Source organism: Aptenodytes patagonicus, chromosome Z (genome assembly GCF_965638725.1).
Source record: "Aptenodytes patagonicus chromosome Z, bAptPat1.pri.cur, whole genome shotgun sequence".
Taxonomy (NCBI): Eukaryota; Metazoa; Chordata; class Aves; order Sphenisciformes; family Spheniscidae; genus Aptenodytes; species Aptenodytes patagonicus.
Window position 1 is genome coordinate 26,679,641 of NC_134982.1, and position 22,749 is coordinate 26,702,389.

At 36.1% G+C, this 22,749-nt stretch overlaps 1 protein-coding gene across 2 annotated transcripts in view; it reads right to left on the reverse strand.

Annotated features, from left to right (window-relative positions):
• Positions 1-476: 476 nt before the first annotated feature.
• Positions 477-22,749, reverse strand: part of JMY (junction mediating and regulatory protein, p53 cofactor) — a 72,211-nt gene continuing 49,938 nt past the window's right edge. The window contains exons 7-11 of one of the 2 annotated variants that reach the window (XR_012997327.1): positions 16,520-16,606; positions 13,873-13,968; positions 12,023-12,575; positions 8,418-9,606; positions 477-5,924 (exon numbers count right to left, since the gene is read on the reverse strand). Coding sequence is in view for 1 of the 2 variants with exons in the window: in XM_076361617.1 (XP_076217732.1) it covers positions 9,299-9,606; positions 12,023-12,575; positions 13,873-13,968; positions 16,520-16,606 (1,044 nt within the window). In the remaining variant the exon portion in view is untranslated. The remainder of the gene's footprint in view (positions 5,925-8,417; positions 9,607-12,022; positions 12,576-13,872; positions 13,969-16,519; positions 16,607-22,749) is intronic. The other variant, XM_076361617.1, reaches the window with a different exon arrangement.

Consider the following 22,749-nt stretch of genomic DNA (forward strand, 5'->3'; position numbering starts at 1 on the left):
CCATTACCGTTACGTGTCTTTGTAAGCGATTGGAGGTGGAGGCTTGCTCCCTCCGTGTAATGGCATTGCCCCTAGCTAGCTCTGAAAGGGTAGAGGGGTGTAATAAGGGAGCCAAGCTCTTAATATCTCTGGGTTTAAATTTTTACCCTTTTTCATGGAGTGTTTTCGTCTTTTGATTAAGAGATGGAAAGTGTGTGTGATTTGTATTTAAGCACAACTATCCTGCATTATTTAAAAGCAAGATTCCTCTATTATACCTAAATTGTTTATGTGACTTAGTTTACAAAGATGTTGCCCAAATATAATTATTCCCTGCTGCAACATAGCTTAGGCACAACCGTCTGCCAGTAAGCAATGACAGGCAGCTGGAGGAGTTATAAAAGAGTAACAAGGGAAACCTAAATGAACTAGATACAATTTTTTTTTTTTTTTTGTGAGAACCAAACTGTACTATATTCAAAGTTAAAACCAGACAGTGGTCAAATAAATATCCTTTAATAAAGAAAAAAGGAATCATTTTAAAGCACCAAAACTGTGAGTATGATGTTACATCGCATGTACAAGAAAGTAAGTGCAGTACTTTGTGTACAGGTTTAAACTTCTGAGTCATGATAATAAAAAACTTGAAATACACAGCAATAAACTTGCATTGCAGAAAAGCTGCACTAAAGAAAAAAGAGCAAAAAGCAGACAGTTAAAACTTTTTTAGTTTTTAGGTATTGCTAGAAATTTTGTTTAGTTTTTTACCTTTTTTTAAACATACTTGTTGCTTAATACTTTGTAACATTGAGCGTTTTTAGGCATAGTAAATTTGCAGAGTCGTTTACAATAAAATATACATTTAATATGTCCTTTTGAATATAATGGAGTTAAAAACTTTCTTAAAGCCAAGCACAATGTGCTAGTAGTGTTTGAGTCTACCGATAATATTGCACAAAGCTAGTGAATGGCAAATCGGTTTTCTTTTGATTATTTCTTATTTATTCAACAGGCTTAACAAAGAAGTTAGTTTCATTAAACTGCACTGGCTTCATTCATGCAAGACAACCTGCAGCCATCTGTATTTCTTAAGCTTTCATCTTACGATGATGTATTTGCATATATTTAAGATGAAATTCAAGACATATAGCAACCACAGTAACACACTGGGAGATGTTAAGTGAGTATCCCTAATCCCCAACACCTATTTCCCAATTCAGAAATAAAAAATATGTTTCTAAATCTGAAAATCAAGCCAGTCTACGGCAAACTAATTAACGGATAGGTGACAGTCTCTGGAATAAAACCTCTGCAGCGTTTGGACTTAACTCACCAAAACGGCCATCATCCTTTTTTCTTGTTCCAAATGGACATGCTACTGGTTAATCGCCTTAGATATCAGCTGTAAATAATACTCCACATTAACATTAGAAACTCAGCAGAGTAAAATTCGTTGCGTGGTCATTTTCCATATTAGAGGTACATCAGAGCATTCACATTTGAGAATGGAAAGATGACCTTTTCTGTCAAATTCTGAAGCTCTGGGCCACAGAATATAGAAGACCTGAATCACAATAAAAATACATAAATGTCAGGTTGCAGATTCACCACAGTCAGAGCTGGGAGTTCTGGATTAACAGTCAAACTGAACGGGAAGTGCAAAGAACCGCATATACAACAGCCCCTCCCAAAAATACACTGGCATGCCCACCCACCCTTGACCCTCCTAAAAATTCTGATTTTCAGTATTTATGTATTAGGCAGCAATTAAATATAAATTCTTTTTGTAGGAAAAATTTACATTACAGTATATTTATAGGTTAAAAATAGCCATAGCTGCACTTTCTACAGCATTGATAGCAGTATGTCAATGTGCTTATTACACCAAAGAACAATCTGCAGTCAAGTTTAGGATGACCTACTGTCTGTCAGCTCCAGTAGCACTGAAGTCATGCAACGCGCTCTCCCAGTAAGGTGCTTCTTTTTACTCCTTTTCTTTGCAAGAAGCTTCGCTTGTTCTTAACATTAATTCTGTAGTGCTAAACATAACATCATATTGTCCATGCTTATGGAATCACTACCAGAAATATATCCAGGTAATTTAATTACATAAGCATTACAATGGAAATAAAATCTGATTACACATGTGAGCAAACTTGATTTACAAGTTACAGTCTTGAAATTCAGTGCCACAAACGGAATAAGCATAATATTAACCAATAAACATTTCTGCCTCCTCAACAAGTTGCATCTTCAATAATGCACCTGTCATTACTTTAATATTAAACATTACAGAATATAGTGCTTATACTCAAAATGATTCTTTACAAATAATGTAGTGAAGTATGTTGAGTTCTATCCCTGATGCAGCCACAAAAGAACACAATATGTAATCATACTAATGTATTTTACAGGTGCCTGGTGTAGGATGCAGACTGTCAGATTTAAAAAAAAAAAACCCAAACTTAAAAGTCATGTTTAAGAAAAATAAAAAAGCCTTCATCTACCCTAGACAGGTGACTTAACTAACATATGAAAACAGTAAAGTGAATAAAATAAGACTATTGGTCATTTGTAAAGGATCTGGAACCTCTGTGAATGAGAGCATGAAATTCATGTTGATGCAAATTCCATTTCTGATCAAGACTATTGCTGTTTACCTTACATTTTGGTTATTTTAGTAGAAATTTGAGTATTTTGTTTCTTGTTCCCACTCATGAAAGATTTTCCAGTCCTCACATAAGCATTTGTACAATAAACATTATGCATTCCAACTCTACCTCACTGGATCAGTTACACTATACTAAAACAGTTTTAATCTGAACAAAGAAAAGAAGTTTCTGAAAATGGAAGAAGCCTGAAAGCTGACAAACTGCTTAAGATAAATGACTAGCAACGGAACAACGCAGCCACAACGAGGTCCAGCCAGAAATGAAAAACACCAATAACAGGTAGAAAGGTATTTCTACAGAGGCTCTCCTTCCTTGCATATGTTTAAGTGTTTTTTCTGTAGTGATGCTTGCTAAGATTTCTAAAGGGCCAACACAATTATTAGAGCTTTTCTCAGCTATGGAGGAACCAATCTCGACGCAGGACTGTCATAATTTCCCTAAGTTTCTTGTGAGTATACTTAAACTTTCCACGTTTGCTGCTGTAGCCATGCCACTGCAAAAGTTCACATTACAGAGGATGGGAAGTTTTACGCATTAGCCTGTACACTACATATGCACCATTTTTATATCAAAGTGGAGAATTGTGACATCTAGTGACTCGTGGAGGATTAAAATCCAGCTGGGTTTTTTTTTTAGCAGTATGTGGAAAAAAACCCATTTACTTTCCACATTGAAGTCGGCAGTTTTGAACTGATATAAACTGCTATGCTCAGCATAACAACTACTTTTTGTGTGCGCATAAAATACATGTCCGTATGAGAACTCCATTTCTGTATACTAAGCTATTACAGGAATCTACGATTTCAGCTAAATACAAAACAGATTAAGGGCAGTTATTTTTCTCAATCATGCACACACTTTTCAAGGCAAGGATGACAGATCACATGGCAAACAAATCTGAAAACTGTAGTACAGTACAGCGTGGAGTTATTTAGATAAACCACAACACACCGGTAAACTGTAGACATAAATGTTGTGCAAGTGGACCATTGCACCTATACTTTAAAATTACACTATTTTTCCTTGGCTTGGAATTTAGCTAGTGTCCCCTATGCATACTCTAAGGCTGCAGGCTGGAAAACGGGAAAAAATGGACACAAAAGTTGCTCAATCACCACTATTAATTTAGCACTAAGTGTCAGATGAACTGTATAATCTGAATTACCGTTCTACATCATAGTTCTGCTTTGTGCTACAGCCAAAAATTTATTTGATTACCTTGGTTTTAACGTGTGGTGTGACTGGAAGTACAGACAAACGCAGAGCAAAAATACACCATAGCTTACAGTACAGGCAATGTCAAATGATTGTGATGAACTTTGAAACTGCTGTTATTGCTGCATGAACACAGTATTAGACAGCTTACAGCCACACCATGTAACTCAGGGTTCAGAGAAACGGTTTAAGACAAAAAACATTGTGAGGTTTTAGGTCCTTGGAAAGCCAGTATCAAGTGTTTCACAGAGCTGATCTCGGGACAGAAGAATATAGACCTGACGACTAATACAGCAAAATCGATACAACTCTACAGTAACGCTGCTCACAGGTGCTTTGAAAATGAACGTTCACTAACTATAAATAAGGCAACAAGGTTAAGAAAATGCCTGTTGATAGCAAGGGTAAAGTGACATCCTTTTGGGACGTTTGACAGAGCTTGAATTTCAGGACAGCCACAGCAAAACAACTGAAGGGTCCAACAGCTGAGGTTCCTTTAGTTACATAGCCTATTGCTACGGTAAGTTCTCCTGTTCCTCTTTATATAAGTAAATGGCAAGACGTGAAATCTCCTGTTATAAACGTCAACACAGTACACGTTCCATTACACGACAGCAGCAATGCAGAACTCCACTTAAAAAAAACCAAATCCACACAGGAGTTTGTCTGTCACGAGAGGAACAGTAAATGCAACACAGTACACAAAGGACAAGGACTGTGTATTTCTCAAACACAGTGTATGTCATGCTAGTAAAAATAAAATGCTAGTGAAAATTCAGTTTTCTTAGAATTGTAACAGGCTGACTTTAATATCACATGGGAGTTTCTAGATGGTACAAGGCTACTTGTATCTCTGGACTGACATACCTCTTAGTACTGTGGTATTGTAAGAGTAGCTACCTGCAGCCATCAGTCATGAAGCTTAGGATTACTTCTAAGTATTCACCGCAGAGGAAGTTGTAACTGTCCTTTAAAAAAAATAGTCAGGACCAAAGGGGAACTTTTTTTTTTCAGCCAGTAGGCTTTTGGGTATGAAATGCAAACATTTTTGCAGCCACTAAAGAGAGTAATAAAAACCAGCAAGAGAAGCACGATTTTCACAACTTAGTTATCAGTATGTTTAAGTGCTTTGATCTTTTTTAAAGAAGGCTGCTTGGAGTAATCAAAAGCCATTTTAAACCAAAAGAGAAAAATAATTTTAAGTATGAAATTACAAAATATTGCTTCTTATAACAAATGATAAAAGTATAACTTGGTTCAGCGTAGCTAAATATTATTTTAAAAAAGCCTGAAAACGTCTACTTTAAAAAGGTGTAAGACTACAAATGACCTTCTAAAAAGGCGCTGCAGTATGTCTTGCTGAATGCACCATGTTGGAAAGAAACACATTCTTGAGTATGTACTGAATTAAACTCCTGTTTCTCATTGTGCTGTGGTCACTTGTTACTTTTTATACTGACATACACTTCTTCAAACTAAGAAGAAAAGTCGTAGTTGCACGTTACTGAATTTCAGCTACTGTAGTGCAGCCAGGAATTCTGCTCTTTCTGGAATATCACACTGCTACATAGCAAGCTTCTCTGCAAGGAGCTATTTAATTGGATTTTCAAGCAGAGGATATATTCAGTGCAGCGAAGGGGAGGTTTTATAGCTGGTTTGATGTCTCGGCAGAATCCCAAAGTTACTCTAAAAGCAAGTATTCTCCCAACTCAAAATGCCCCCCTCACTTAACTGGCCACGCATTACTAACACAAATATAAAAAGTGCTTAAGAATCGGGCATTCTTGATTATATAAAATGCACATCTAAACAACTTAGCTTTCTGCCCAAACCATAATTTTTGGAACAAATTAAAGAAAAAAGTGACCCAAAAATTAACATTTCAGGCCATTTTTTCCATATACTGAATCATTTGCCAAAGAAAGACTTATTTCTTTGCCAAAGAAAGCCTCCTGTGGAATTGATGGTCATAAGTGCTGGCTCTGAATTTTCAGAAATGAAGAGGAAAAGTAATCTTCAACTGGGGTTTCTTTTCTTACGTCAGTGGCTGTGAATCACCTGTTTGGGGGGAAAAAAAAAAGGAACATCTGAAAAGCTAAACAGCTGTACAAATACTCTCTGATCAACGTGTTAGGCAATTCCAACATGCAATACTGAGCAGCGTCTTCAAAAGCCTTGGTTCTCTTTGCTCCCAGGGTAATCACACACTAACTCTGGAGCCAGGACACACAGAGTATGACCAGGTCTTTTTTTGCCTTCTGGTATTATTGGCAATGAACACATTAGAGTTTGAAGAGGCCCAAAATACAGTGCATTAGAAGATTATGGAGAGCAAAAGCTCACTTCTTATCCATTATTTTGTCCGTCACTCCCAGGAACCCAGGTTTTGCATTACCTATAGTACTTTTAATGTACTATAGTGATTTATGTGTACCATTACGTACATACACACACAGACAGGCTTGGGATACTTTTGATAACCAGTAATCTTCTGACTTTTCATACAGAAGCTACTGCATCTTTATACTACTTGTTCAGCTGTACTTCCAATACACAGAATGCCTCAACATTTTTGTATGTGGTTTAGAGTGCCCGTAAGGAAGGAACTGCTCTTAAAAAAGTTAGTCATAACTTTATGTAGAAGTTAACTCATAAAGCAGATAATACAAGAGATGACTAGATCTCCTGCAGGAATTAGTTACTGTTAGTTTGTGTTCAGACTTCAATAATTAATGAAACCACTTCAGTGGGCATTGTTAATACTCCTTGCACATATGTGCAAGACATTTTTTGGCACTTGATAAACATACATCATTACATCAGATTCAGGCCTCACTGCTAAGGCAAATAATAGCATTAAATTTAGACTATAAGGATGTACGTGTATTAAGCATAGTTCATACATATGTGCCAATATACTTTTGTATAACTGTTTTCGGCCTAAAATCTCTATGCAACTGTTTTTTGTATGTGCAGAGCTTACAGTTAAAATTCAGTAGGTCCATCTTAAAGCATGGTATTAAATGGATAGCCTTATAGTAGAAAATACTATTCTGCTATTTCTACAACGACTTTCATTAGATTTTACTCTTGTGTAATAAATTCTGGGTAACCAGCCTGTATGTTCAAGCAAGCACACTCATCTATGTGAAAAGTATTTATTCAGCTGAATTTTACAAGGGCTTTGTCTCAATCTCTGTTCTCCCAGATTATTTCACGTGTTTCCATAGCAGGGGCCTGTCTTTCCTTTCTGAGCTGTTAGCTATTTTGTACAACCATTTTTCAACCAAATCTGTACTATCTGTCAAATAGTCTCACCTCATGAAAACAGGATTGTTTTCATAATAAAATACGATATTGGTAAGAGAAAGCAGGTTCCAGATGTGTGAAGAACTCCAAGGAGCACACACTCAGAATTCTGATATTGCATCCTGCTTTAGGTCCAAGTGATTTCATGGGACCTCTGCATTTGACAGGAGTGCATCCTTAAAAGGGGAAGCTACCGTAACTGTAGACTGGTAAAAAGGAGACATGGCATGGCGCTTGCATGCCAGTGCACTACAAGTACTGCACGGCAGTGATTTTCAACCCGCACTGTGAACTGCTTCTATGGGGCTGCAAAAGACAGCAGAGGAAAACGTGTATTTATATTATGTGTACACTGCCATACAAGACTTCTAAGAGGACACACTTCCACTGGAAAATGTTTAGGAGGTCCACCAACTAGATTAAAAAAATTCGAAGTCACTCTTGGATAAATTCCTCCCCTCCCCCCCCTTTTTTTTTTAAATGACCTATAGTATTGAAGAGTATTCTTGCTAAAAAATGCAAACAAGATCCCAAAGAATAAGTTAGATTTACTAAAATCATAAAGTCAAATCACAAAGTTTAAATTTTCTCAGTTATCTAGGAAATGAAGAGAGAATAATTGCACTGAGAAAGCCAATTCAATTCCAAGGCATGTCTTTTCTTACAGCTGTCACTTGATTTCTGAAGGGCTGTTGGTAGTGGGAGTTTTCATTATGCAAGTAGTAGAAAAAAGTTACATCAAAGCAAAATTATTTTCACTTTGAGTTTCAGCAAGAGTTAAGTACACCTCCACTCCTGGATTTTCAACTCCAAAACTAGCAGTACATTTGGTATGGAATAGAAGGAGCATGTCATAATTAAACAGTATTAAATCATTAGTGTGGGTAATGGCTAGTTCATGAGGAAATAAAGGCAACATTTATTTTCCTTTTTCAAAATTTTAAACATTATTATTTGAAAATGGAACAGTTTGAGACATAGTATTTCATAATCACAACAACATTCAGCAGGATGATGTGCTAAGTCACCATCACTTTTTAAACAGTTGTAGCACTTTATCAATAGTAACTCTCCAGCTATGGTAATAACTAACCAGGGTATAAATGCCTGATTGTAAACATCCAAAAAGGTTATCTTTTTCCTACTGCTAGCTGTGTTGCAAGGATTATAAATATCTTCCATACTCTTGAAATAGCCTTTGATTTCTAAACAGATTTTTAAATTCTTTACAGATTGTCATACCTCTCTTTTCTCCAAATTTTAAGTTTAGTGGGAGCTTTCATTGAGATTTATGTTCATTCACATGCCAGTAGCAGAAAAGAACCACCACAGAAGAATAGTGCTGCATGCTGTTTGTGCTACTGATGCGGCCATAGTTTTGAAAACTAATCTCTTGACAATTTCTGGTTTGTTCTGAAATCATTAACTTCATCTGCTGAAGTCTAGTATCTGTACTTTCAGGCACTGTAGCTTAGTATAATGCAAGTTCATGGGATTCATATGAGTAGCAGAAGTATAAATTATATTTGTATATTTACTGTTTATAGTCTGGAAATTCAATTAAGTGAGAGAGTTTACAGATTGAAACCAAGCTATCATAGAGTCAGTCACACAGGGTAACCAATGAGATTTCAATGTGTTCAGCAGTCAAATCGAATTGACCTTCACTTGGAGCTATTCAGTCCGAAGTGATAAACATGCTAAATTTTTACAAGGCCAGAAGTAATTAGAAAATACGTACAAGGTGTGTCCAAGAGTGATTGTGCTGCTTTGTTACTTAAAAGCTTTTTAAAGCTTTTTGGTAAGCTGCAAACAGTCCCTTCAAATTTACTAAATAAAATAGAGCTTTTTATAGGAGCAGTCCTGTCAATATTCAGCAAAAGTATTCAAACAATAAAAGGCTAAGATGTTGCCTAAAAAAAGTTTTCCTTACTATAAACCTTAAATTCTTTGAAAAGTCAGTGATACTAAATTCATATGTGCATGTTTTACCATGTTGGATGTCAGACAGTTTAGTCACATTCATACTAAGTCTCCTAGAATGCACAACCTGAGGCTTAGCTGCTATTGTTATACAAAAGTGTTGAAGAAATATTTTTTTTAAAATGTAGGTTAATTACAGGTTAATTTTCCCAGTCTGTGCAAGGCAAACTCTCCTCTTCATCCTCCGATTCAGGTGATGCTTCCTTAATTCGTCGCAATGCTTCATGGATGCTCCTTGTCAGAGGGTCAGTATCAGGCAGAATTGTAAAGGATTCTCTCAAAACATCTTTCTGCACTTTCTTCAGTTTCACCCCTTTCCTGATCTGTGCCAAGATGTTATTGCTATCATCTTCATCAGGAAAAGGAGGGAGACTTCTCTGCTCAACTTTTCTTAAGTGAAAGCTGCCACGTTTCAAGGAAGCCAGCACTTCATCCATCGGGGAGCTCACTGCAGTAAATCAAAAGACCTTCAGTATTATTTTTACTACATTTTATGAGTCTTCATTTGTATTTCCTACAGACCAAGAAGTAGCCGCATACTATTAATGTGATAGTCCCATACCATAAGTATAATGGTAGCTCCACTATTGTTTTAGCCTCCAAATTTATCTTCCCTATTACCAGGTCAAAACTGGTTTATACAGACAATTATATTTTCTGGAACCACTTAACCTCCTATCAGGCAGGTAGTAAAACTTTTTGAACCAGATGGCTTTCCTGTTTGCAGTCAGGAAAATCAAAACAGCTGCAATAAATCCAACACAATGAAAGCGTTTATTACCTTATCTTTCTTGACTTTGAAACTCAGGTAATGAGTACGTATTTTAAGTATTGGATTGTGTAGTCCATTCTCAGCACTTGCATTTTGTGGCTCATTTTACCTACTGCATGACTATTACTACATGGGAGTGAGGGAAGCAGCAGTATAGTCAACTGCAACAGCATGCATTTTCCTGCTTCTCTGGATTCATGTATTAGCACCAAGTCACAGTGTGCCTATATAAATTCCTTTGTAATTAATGAAAACAGAGAAGTAAGAGTTAAGACTTTATGACAAATCCTTCCTTTGTCACCAATTTGAAACCAGTTCTCTGCAGAAATAAAAGTCAGGCTTTGGCTTTTTGAAGAGCTACAAGTAGGTAAGATCTCTATCCCAGAGAATGCATTATAATAAAGTACAACAGTTTGAAATAGCTTGCATACACTCGTACATACAATGTGCAGCACATATCAATCAATAGATGAATATCCATATCCAGTTCTTTTTTGTATATTGTAGAATACATTTTTAAAACCAGGTTTGCATTTATGAGTGGGCTTTGTCCATCAGACTAATGGCCCAGACAGTTGGAACAGACACGAGGGAAAGAGAAATAAAAGAAGAATACAGGGCTGCACATTTGAAGGAGGAAGGAAGGAAGGATTGTAAAACACTCGTCTGTCATACAGAGACAAATTTCTGAAGCCACTTAGAGACTTGGAACATCTCAGGAAATAGAGAGCAGCAGGTAGAGTGCTGCTGCAGACATTAACAACACTCTTAAGAGGGACGATATAATTTGATTTTATATGTCATTTTATGATGCATATCAAATTGCACACACAATACATGCTTTATGTAAGATTGCAAGATAAAACAGGTGTCAGAGAAATAAACACTAGGACTACAGAAAAAGAAAAATGGAGCACAGCAGCATCAAAACTGATAATGAACTTAAGACACTGTACTTGCGACTTGCAAGACTCGTAAGAGCTTAAGAGTTCTGTAACTATGCAGTTGCTTCAAGGGTTTTCAGTCATCTAAGGACAATTCTAAAGGAAACAGTCTTGTTTCTGTCTGATTATGAAGACAGTTATAATTTTGATTTTATCTGGATGAGGGAAAATGTCAATGGAGGGATATTTTCTGTAGTTGTAATTGCCAGAGCCAGATAGAATTTTTAATAAAATCTTATTAAAGCCATATTACAGCAGTGTGAATCAGGGCCCACTCAAGGTACTTTTTCTCAGTGACTTCCAGTAAAACAGTTCAGCTGAGAGCTTTTGAAAATCCCATCTCTGATTTTCAAATAAAAACTTAGCTCCAATATAGCATGTTTCACTGAAACACCAGGATTATTTGATGTTATAAACCATTATAAACATGGCTGCCATTCTCTCCATTTTATATATGGGATAAAGGATAAACCATTAAAAACAAGTAGCACAGAATCAACAAGAACCAACAGATCTCCCAGCTCAGCCCTGTGCTCTATTCATTCTCAGTTTCCAAAGAAGTTTTTAATCTTTTAATTATTTATTAACATGCTTTGCTGAATAATTACAGATTTCATTTCCAATTGTAGTTAAACGTATATATTCTTACTCAGCTCTCAAGGGTACTTGAGGGTTTGTGGATTTTTGTATGAAAATTTGAAGAAACCTTGAAGATAGCATTCTCAAGGTTTCCTATGTCCCAAGACAAGTATTCATTTTACTAGGTCATAAATTATGGAAAATTCTGTTTGTTATTAAAAAAAACACTGCACCCTCAGGTGAAGCATATAGTATTTGCAGTGCTGCTGTAAACTAGATAGGAAAAGATTCTTTTAGGCAACATTTAGCTCCATTTTCTAGCTAGTCTAATATGGTATATCGTAAAATCAGTTTCACAAGTGTTTTTTGTCTAACTGAACAAGTATACCGCACGCTGTCGTAAAGGTCCTAACATTTGTTTGAGTTGCCGGCATTTGTCAACTGAAAAGGATTTAACAACTTTCCCATTAATAATTATAAATGAATCACAGCATAAACTTTTCTATAGAGCAATTCAAAAGAGGAACTGATGTGCATTACAATTAAATACACAGAAATGAAAATATTACCTCTCCTCCTCTGTAAACCCTCTAGATCACCAGTCTTCTTAAGCTTCTTCTTGGCACTGACTAGCTGACTGCTATCAAACAGATGTGCTGGTGGGACACCAGAAGAGTGCTGGACTCCTTTCTCCTCACTCTGACGTTTAACAAAGCCATCACTTTTCTCTAAGGATTTGGTGGCATCTTCCTTGGAGGGCAAAGGTGGAGGCGGAGGTGGAGGTGGTGGAGGCAAAGGGGGTGGAAGCGGTACTACAGTAACAGTGTCTGGTTGAAGCTCGTTACCGGTGAGTGGAGAAGTACTAACATAAGGCAGTTCAGAGGTAACACCATTGGGAGGTAACGAGATATCTTGAAGTTGTTCTAAGCTTGTGGATTCCTGCACTTGCAAAGGCTGAACTGCATTTTCCAATTCCACCTCTTCGCTTTTCTCTTGGATTTGTATGGTTGCTGGCAAAGATTGAGGCTGATTGACACAGGACACTGAGCTGGCTGCACATTTTCTTCTTGCATGAGCCAGCCGTAGTCTGGTTGATTTAAGTATTACTTGCCCAGGGTACCGCTAAAGTGAATAAGTTATTGACAATTAGGTAAGTACATGCAACGCACTATTCTAGATACTAAGTACCTGTTATTAGGGTTTGCCTTTCTGACAAGTAGAATTCATCTGCTATTTTCATTCCTTTTGCTCTGGATGTAAAAACAAAGCAAATATATCCTCACCTTTATGCAAAAATGATCCGTTTTCTTAATTTTTATTCTTGGTTAAGCCACAATTTACATGTGATTGGTCTAGTCAGGGATATACATGGGTTAGAATTAGGATTTCACTAAGAACCAGACTGTACATTCAAAACTGTTTTTTCTGAAAACTAAAATTCAAAATTCCCTCTTGCTTTCCTTTTCTAAAACTGGTCAATGGCTCCCTCTGCAACAAAGTCCTCTCTGATCTAATACACTGGCCTTAGATGTGAGTCATACTGCTTAAAAAGGTATCTCTTGAAAACATCAAACATTTTGAGACTTTCTGAAGTATTTTTAATTTAGTTCTTAAATTTTCTGCCTCAGTATCTGTCTTTCCATATTAGATTCATCCATAGCCATTTTTATGCAAAAATTTGAACTCCTTCTGAAAGACTGGTCTAATACATTTTACACAACTGTGGCAGGCCTAAAGCAATAGAGATCATAACAATAGAAACATGCTTATACATCAAGTCAGCTCATTAACAGTTGCTGGTTAAAATAAGTAAATTTGCTTTAATTTACAGAAGCTATGCAATTCAAAAACCTTGCAAACAATAAGGATATGAAGAGTGTAGTGCTGAGCTAGACAGCTTTCCAGTAAAGAAACTTCTCATACCTATATTTTTTAATGTATTCAGCAAAACCAGAAAAAGTCTTCACCAATTAATACAGTCTCTGTTTTCTTGCACTTTCACCCCTTTCCTTATTCTCTCCCCTTCATTCCACCTTCTACCCATTTTCTGATATTTACGTTGTAATAGGAAGGGGCAGGTATTGGCAGGTGTTCTAGCATCAGTGGTAATGGGGGTATGCCAGATGGTAATGCTCTTTGTGGGAAATACCATTTAGATTGTACTTCTTTTAGGAACGTTTGCTAAGTGTCTTGTCACAAGGTGTAGATGTAAGAGTGAACAGAAGCTTATTATGGCACTGGGAATGTAATGGCCAAAGGAATTCTTTACCACCAATGCCATATTTTGTTGTAAATTTTCCAAAGAACAGTTAATTATATAATGAAAGAGAATAGCTAATAGCATAGTATAGTCCTGGAATGAGTGAAAATTTCTTTTGCAAAAGAAACTGGTGGAAAAGAACAACTCTTCTTCTGTTACCTGTTTAAATGTGCGAAGTCTGTCCAGTGTTTTCTGTCGTTCCTGACTAACCCAGGAGCTCTTTCTTTCCTCTTCATCTTGTAATTGATCTCGCTTCTGAGAAAATACATGGAAAACATGTAAATATTGCATCCAATGCTACTTTTAGCATCATGAAAAAAACTGAATTAACAGAACTCTTCTACTAATTGTTAGGAATTACCTAACAATCTACTTCTCAAATAAACACATTTCTGAACTTCAAAACTTGGCCTTTGTCTTCCCCTTAAAAAATATTATGCATTTCATGTTTTATAATCTCAAAGAAACGCAAAGCTCAGTAAAGAAAGATTTCAATCTGAAATTGGAACACTTGAAGACTTGTGTTGAAAGATGAGAAATAACTAGAGACGTGACAGAATATTAGACTGAAAAAAGCCCCCTTTAATTAAAAATGGTATAAATTAGCCAGATAGCAAACCAGTATCCATTTCTCTCATTTCATGAACAAAATGACAGTCCAAATTGAAAGGTTGCCTATTTAAAACAATTCATATTAGTATTTTCACAGTGCAAGAAATCACAGAACTCAGTGCCACAAAATTTTGAATCCGATACTGAGCAAATTAAGTGAACATTTTCATTCTAATTTATAACAATAAATGAAAGTTTTGTATTTAATTAACTTAAGCTGTCATTATTTAATCCAGCTTGATTTTCTGTAATCTTACTTCAATAAAGGTTTGAAGCTCTTCCTTGCAGCTAAGACAGTTGTATTTTTTCTTGTTTGGGGATCTTACCTCAGTGAAAACACACATTTAGATCCACCTCCTTTAACTAGTCACCCATTTTCAGAAAACTTCAGCAAAGTTACTGCATCTTTGAAACAAAACACTACTCTTCAGCCAAATTTATTAGAAGTAGATGCTAGTTATCAGGTGGCAAAAGTCTTTGTACAAAAGTTAAGAAGTTATCAGAAGTGACAGAACAGGTGACCATAAAGAAAAAATGCTAAGCAGAAACAGCAGCTTTAATTCTTAAAAGACTCAGAGCATTAAGTATTACTTTTAACAGCCCATCTTTGTCATCACAATTAAAAATTCTGATCACTTCTGTGAACTTTTATTGTCAGTCAACACAAAAGCAGTGTCTGCCTGCCTGCCGTTTTCAGAAATCAGCTAGTGGCCTGGTGTCCTTCATAAAGAGCCCACTCCTGTGATTTGGAAGGAGGTTAAGTATAGATGCATTAGGGAGAGGAAGAAGAGAACATGTCTGAAAAATAGTAAGGACAGGAAACAGGAAAAGGTGAAGAGGAATAGAAGCATGTGATGAAAAGAAAATAACAGACTTCTTTTCCCAGGGGCAAAGAAGTTAAAAGAGATGCATAAAGAAAATATTATAGCATGAAGAAAGGACAGTTCTACCACCACAACTGCATGTTACATACGCAATCAGGTCAAACTTTTCCTGAAGCAGTCTCAAACTCAAGGGTTTTTTTGTTTGTTTTGTTTTGTTTCTAAATAAGAATAGTGAAATCGCAATTCTTATTTGGTTTCAGGTGTGGACACCCTTGAGGTTATCTTTTCAAAATTCTTTATGAAAACCAGTGGCTGAAAACCTATTTTACAGTAATAGTATAAATTTTCAGTCACATTATTAACAGAAAAAAGACCAAAAAAATTAGCATAAGGTTCTTTATATAATGCAAGTGGGCAACTCCATGAAATAAATAACGAAAAAGCCCTGTAGTGTTTGACAGACAAGAAAGTCCTTCAGCTTTGTCGTCTTATTTTTAAGAGTGATAAATGGACTACAATCCACACAGCAAATTCCTTTGCCTTATTGTAAGAACTGAAAAAAGATAATATTTTTCTAAGTTCCTGAAAGAGTATGCCAATATGTACTGTCTTTCACAAGTAGCCTTTGCATAAAATAAATTATGCAGCTGACTTCCTGAACAAATGTATCAATGTTAAAAATGTATAAGGATGAAATAGAATCACTTTCACTAATCTAACTGAAGCCTGAGTTAGAGACTTGGATTTCAATGCATCTTTGTCAGTGATCTTTATTAAATATTGATACTATATCAGCTCCCAAGAACTAGCCCATAATTTGAATATTCTTTAACATAAAGTCTATTGTATTCAGCACAAGAGTCAGACTAGCTACCCTATTCTCTGTGATAAGACTGTGCAGAGAATTGTGGAGCATACAGCTGGAGCTACATCTTTATACAACAAAATTCAAGTGATTTCTTTTGCAGAAAGAAGAAAAATAACAAACAAGCTTACTAAGATTTAAGAATAAATGTGTACGGTTTCCTTACTCATTTCAGCATATCTGACGCTGTACTCATAGACAGGTCTGGAATCATCTATGTGCACGTGATAACAAACTGCATGCAGCCTAACCCTAGCAGTAATCACTTAGACTGTGAACCTAGCATTAAAGAACTGTTTTATTTGCTTGGGTTCAATGTCATCCTAACACAGCTATATACTCCCCTTTACCAGCATAATATGATACAAAAATTCACGGTGCAAAGGTCAGGGATATACACCATCTTTTTAGAACAACTATCTGAATACTCTCCTAATTAAAGTATAATGAGGAATGCAAGTTATTAACTAAAGGCTAAACTCAACAGCAGAAAACTCAAACTTACTAGCTGAACGGTATGGTGCATTTTGTATTCTTCCTCACTCTGGTGACGCTGTTGGATCTTTTCATTATGCTTTGCGATACAGATCTCCTGTAGAGACATAAAATGTTATCTATAAAATATGAATTTCAAATATCTATTTACAGGGTATAATGTCATACTTGCCGAATAGCACTAAGAATTCAAAAAATAAAAATTACAAAGCCTATCTTAGACGAGCTAATTTAACCAAGCTAATTTAATTTATGATAAAACGATAAAATGGAAACAAAACAAAGATAGACAAACTCAAACATATTAGTTTTAACTGTCAAAAGAATATACACAAGTAACAGCTGCTTGAAAAGTCTGTTTTACAATACCAGTACAAAAGTGGCAACAAACACCAATTTGTCAAATACTTCATAAAACCCTTGTGTAACTCCATGTATTTGTATACATGGATAATAACTACCTCTCAAGTATACTACGTATTTCTGTTTATGCAACTAGGCAACTTCCCATTTACAAGTGTCAGTTCATCTTTTGCATGTACAATCTGCAAGCACAAACATTAATAAAGTTGTTACAATTTTATGCATGCACAAGCAGGTTCACTTATTATACCGAGTTCACGCCTGTAACATCTGGTTTAAAAACAGGCATTTATTACATTGCCTGCAGATAAGAACAGGTTAAAAAAAAACAAAAACCAAGAGGCCGTTACAGTAGATGACAAGAAACAGGATGACACTCAAACTTCAGGTAGATAATATAAAAAGAACAGAATTAAGCATCCGTTACAAAGAAAAGGCATGTGCAGGAATTTAGAGTAGCGACAAGACAGGTAAGTTCATAGGACAATACTGAGGGCCAGGAAATCGGACAGTATGGGCAATGAAATTAGGCCCGGTACAAGCACCACACAGAACTAGAACAAAGTCGGATGTGTAGTTAGAAACAGATCTCATGGAGTGTTAGGAAGCAGTTTGGAGCGTGACTGCCACTAGAAGAATACCAAAGCGATGGGCTTCCCAGGTATCAGTCACCTTGACTTACTGGGTGGAGCCAGACAGGAGCTTTGCCACTGAAAGCATTGCTTGGGGCAGCTGATGGAGTAATCAGCCATGACGCAAGATACTACAGTAGTGGCAGAAAGACACAAAAACAAGGAGGAGAAGGGTAAAAAAAGCCCACAATTTTGGACACTTGGAAATGCAGAAAAAGCTACGTTCTCCTACAAGCTATGAATATACTGTGATCACATAAAAAGGTAGCCATTGTTCCTGCAAATACCATGCTGTCTTGAATGTGTCTAAACAGTAAGACCATCACTGTTGCTACCGTATACAGGTGACACTGACAAGAGCATAAGTTTCTGCAGGAATACTGTCCCAGCTTCATCAGAGGTGTATATACATAGCTAAACACTGCTGGGTTTTATGTTTGTTTGTTTGTGGAGTTTTTTTTGCCCTGATGAAAAGAGTTGAATTAATACAGCTGGAAAAGTTAATCCATTTAATTTGTATTTAATTTGCAAAAGTACAAACTACCTCATTTCTACATTTCAAAGACACAGCAATAGCTTCAGAATATTATTAGAGAATCTGAAAGACTTTTTGTACTACTACTAGTAATTTACCTTTATAGTTCATTCTCTATTTATGTGTTAAGTTTGACTAAAGGTCTTCTAAAATAATGAGGGATGTATGTTATGAGATATAAAAAAGTATTATAAAATAATGAGAAAACATGTTAGGTTTGGTTTGGGTTTTTTGACATGTCTCATAGATACTTAGGGGGCACGCTTTCATGAAACATTTTCTCTTTAGCATCAGTATTTAAATCTTTCTGATTAAGAGCAATAATGAAAGATATTTTAAGCATGTAAAGACGATAAACCAGACCAAAACATATTTGGTACTGACTTTGCACTAATAAACAACCTACTTTAATGTAATTAGATCCCTCTATGACTAGGTGGGGATGAAAACATGTTGCAGCACAGGATTAGAAATCTGAATCATCTTAACTAATTACAGAAATGGTCAAAAAAAAAAAAGAAAGGTTGCAGTTTCATAGGGACAAATGCAGGGTTCTACTTGTAGACAAGATTAAGTGACTGCAAACAAAGGAGGAAGAAAAAAAACAGCGAGGTGGCAGCATTAAAGAAAGTGATCTGGATGATTATGGCAGATGACAAACTCTGGCAAAAAAAGAAAATTTCGTAATTGGGTGTATGAGCAGGAATACAGCCTGCTGCACATGTGAAGTAGTCCTTCCTTCTCAGCACTGGGAAAGCAGGAGCATTATGTCCAGTGAAAGCCACACGTCAAGAAAGACGTTGACCAACTGTATGGAGCTGAGAGAGCATCAAGAAGTAATGTTCATTTCTCTTTTAATCACCTGACTGATTTCACAGTATCAAATTGTTCTTCTATTAAAGAGACAAAAAGGGAGAGCTGAGGAACCATTTCAACCCTTGTCACTGGATAAGCTACCATGTTTAAGACTAGTAACATGTAATATATGTAAAAGAGTTCTGCATTAGTATTATATTTAACTAGTTCCAGTGAGCCTTGCTTTCAGATTGAAAAGCAACCCAATTAAAAGGTTAGCTTCTCATTTAGTAAGCTCAGTATGTGCAGAAACCATATTTTACTGTAAGTGTTCTGTGTAGTTACACCCTTATGTTGTTGTTGTTGTTGTAGTAGTAGTAGTAGTAGTAATAATAATAATAATAATAATTATGCATACCAAGTAACCCTATGCCAGCTGTCACTGCATCTACATGACATCTGTTTTGGCATGGGATATGCTTTAAACTGTGGGCTTGCAAAGTAGTAAAGGTGTCCTATTAAATGGACACAACAGCATGTGAGGAAGCTTCCTAGGTCAAAGCACACATTATGAACATACCCCAAACAGCTTCACCAACCAGTTGCTTCTCCCAGTCTGCTCATGATGAGGAATACTCTTCCTGGATGTAAAATAATTCAGTTTCCTCACAACTCTGTTTTTCCAAAGATATTTTTCTAGACGCTTTCTACACCATCTTTTTTACCTTGACTCTTTGCTATAAATCTAGCTCCCTAATAAAACAGCTGCTTGTTCCATATGATAACCTAATTAATACTACTGTGCAGCCAGCAGGGGGTAGACTGGGATAACAACAGCAATACCCTTAATGAAAAATCCATATCTAGCTTTCAAGAAATAAGAAAAATAATGAGACCGCTATTAAAATCTTATTTTTTAATAACTAACTCACTGTCAACAACACAAAGGAACATCAGGAAATGATTGCTTAACAAATGCAAATAGGTTTGTATAAAAAAAAAAGAGAATAAAGAGTTTATACTCATGGTAGTACAGTGAAAGAACATCAACCTCTGTAAAACCATAAATTTAAAAAATGCTGTGTCAGTTATTCAAAATCACAACTGAATGAAGGTTCTAACAAACCTTTAGCAAAAGTTTCTAAATAAAAGTTTGGTATAATTATTTGACAACCTCATTAAAAAATAAAAGCATCAACTGCAAAAACGGGGAAGGAATTTCTGAAAAACAAAATGGTGACTATAGTCACAGAAGTTTACATTTATATTACATATAGTCTTATTCTACACAGACTAATATATTCCCTTTCACTGCTTTATCTCCTCAACAGAAAAGATTTTCAAATACCTGGATGATGAAACGACCTCCTCTGAAAAATAAAAGCTAATGATAGAGAATAATTTCCTATTGTTTTCTTAATCATGATATCTGCTTCTAGAAAGGAGGCATTCTCCTAAGGAAATCTTCAGTTGCCAAAAACCTAATAATAAGCAAGGACTGCAATTTCTAAATATATCACAGGCTGTGATATACACCACTTAATGCACACCTTGCTTTTTGTTTTCAACTACAGAACTGACAAGGTAAAAAAAAAATAGAAGAAAAAGAAAAAACCCCACCAAAACCTCACCAACCCAATCCAAACCAGAACACTTGTTTACAGTTCTAAGATACTTTGCTGAAACAAGCATGGTCAGGAACACAATCTGAAAAGCATTAAGTAGACTCTCAGTTCAACAATAAACGTTTCTTAATTGAGAGAGACAGACTTTGAGAAAGAGATTTACCACATAGTATGTACTTTCCAAATGCACCCTCAAAAACTCATTCTCTTCTCCACATAGCATTCGGTCATCGCTGTGCTCATTCTCACCATCTAGAGTCTGCTTTTGCATCCCATCTGTATCTTTGTTCTGCATGCTTAACTTAAACTGCTAACTCTTCAGAGCAAGAACCCTTTTTTCCTCCCAGTTTTGTAAAGTAAAACTACCCGCATCAGGCACTGTAATTAGTGTTCATTAACAATGTTTTGCAATATCACTAGAATGGTCACTCAAGATACAAAGCTTGTTTATGTTTGAATCAAAGCCACAAGAGTTTTGATTTTCAGGTAATTACTATTAAGCTTAGTAGGGCTCTGCGTTATTCAGCAGTAATAAGACCAGCTACAGTAAATACCTCTAACATAAATATCCATCAAAATGGCTATGTCCTTTTCTGCCCAGCAAGTGCTGCAAAAAGGCACACAACAACTGATCCTGCCTATTCTTTTTGCTCAAATAAAAATCTTTGATTTCCCCTGAAAGTTTAAATACATGTTACTCTAACCTGTGATTGCTTTAGAAGCTGAAAGCTAAGTATCTCACACTGCAGGACCCAAATGCAGATAATGCTACGCTGGGCAACGAAATCAGTAGAAAGCTGGAACTAGTTCTGAGAGCGCTGTGATGTCCGCGCTGTGATGTCCAGCAGTGAAGTTCCACATGGAGACATTACGTTAGGTCCTGAAAGCAGTATAGCCACATTCTTCCAGCACAATGTTGAGCAGACATGACTATATTACTCCCGCAAGCAGACCCAGATGAGCAATACTACCATATACAGCTCTGCATCCTGTCTCAGTGCACAAGTAGGCATCCTGCAACTACTGTTGCAGCCTAGAACTAATTCCTTCAGCTTAAACAAGGTATTTTATCATAGCATAACCTTGAAACAAATGAGCCAATTGAAGGTGACTAGTTCATTATGCAGATAAGAAGGCATGCTAAAATATCTCTGCTCTTGCTTCAGGGTTGCTTCTCGACTTGTTCACTTGCATAAGTTAAGTAAGGAACAGCAACCAGGCTGCCGCTTTTATACAGGTTTGTGTACTCTGTAAGATGCCAGCAGTGTCTTTTCAGGAGAAAATAGCGTGACTAGTATAATGTAGCCTATATTAATCAGCATAAGATGACAGATAGGATCTATTCCTTAAAGTACTAAAAAGCCCAGCTTCTTGATACTTTTTCTTTTTACAAACTCACATAAAACAAGCTCAATGACTCTGAGCAAACTCATTTCCATAACTGGCTAACAAGAGACATTTCTTTTATAAAAATTTATTTGCAGTCTTCTCCATATTGTGTTAATCAGAGACAGGACAGTGACTGAAGAAATATAAAAAATCCAAAATATAAACTGGATGAACTACTGTTTTGTTTGCTCTGTTATGCTTCAGATTCAGGTACAGAAATAGATATATTAGTTATGAAGGGGAGGCAAGACCTGAAGGCTTTACCCTCAATCTGCTAGAACTGTTTATATAAAGGGGTCATCTCCCACATCAAGGGACATGACTGGGAACATACAACCACACCAACCCCCGATCCCAGTCTAGAACGACATCTCAACTGAGACTTCTGCATAGCCTTATAGTATATAATATGGGTTAGAAACCTATTTTATAACAGCTATTACAATGGTCTCTCAGAACTTTGATCTGTTCTACTCATTAAGCTATCTTGCTTGTTAATAATGCCTATTCATGTAACTGCAAACTGCTAGGGAACAATAAACAATTTCCAGTCATTCTGGAAAAAAGGAATGAACATATTTACATACACTTGATACACAGTTTCAAAACACTAGCTATATTAAAACAATTTTCTGCACAACTTCCCAATCATGTAACGCATGAAAAAGGAAAGAGGCCCTAAATAGCACATCTAGTTTTACAAATTAAGAATATATACTGGATTTCATATGTATCTGCTGAATACAGAGTATCAATGACACATGACATAAGTTTAAAAGGATGAGGTAAGAGAATGAAAATAGAACTCATTAGTGAGAAAACACTCTTGAAAATTCTCTTCTGCAAGTATATAAAACTACTCTCTGTAAAAACATGCATTCTAGCATGTACTTTCTACATG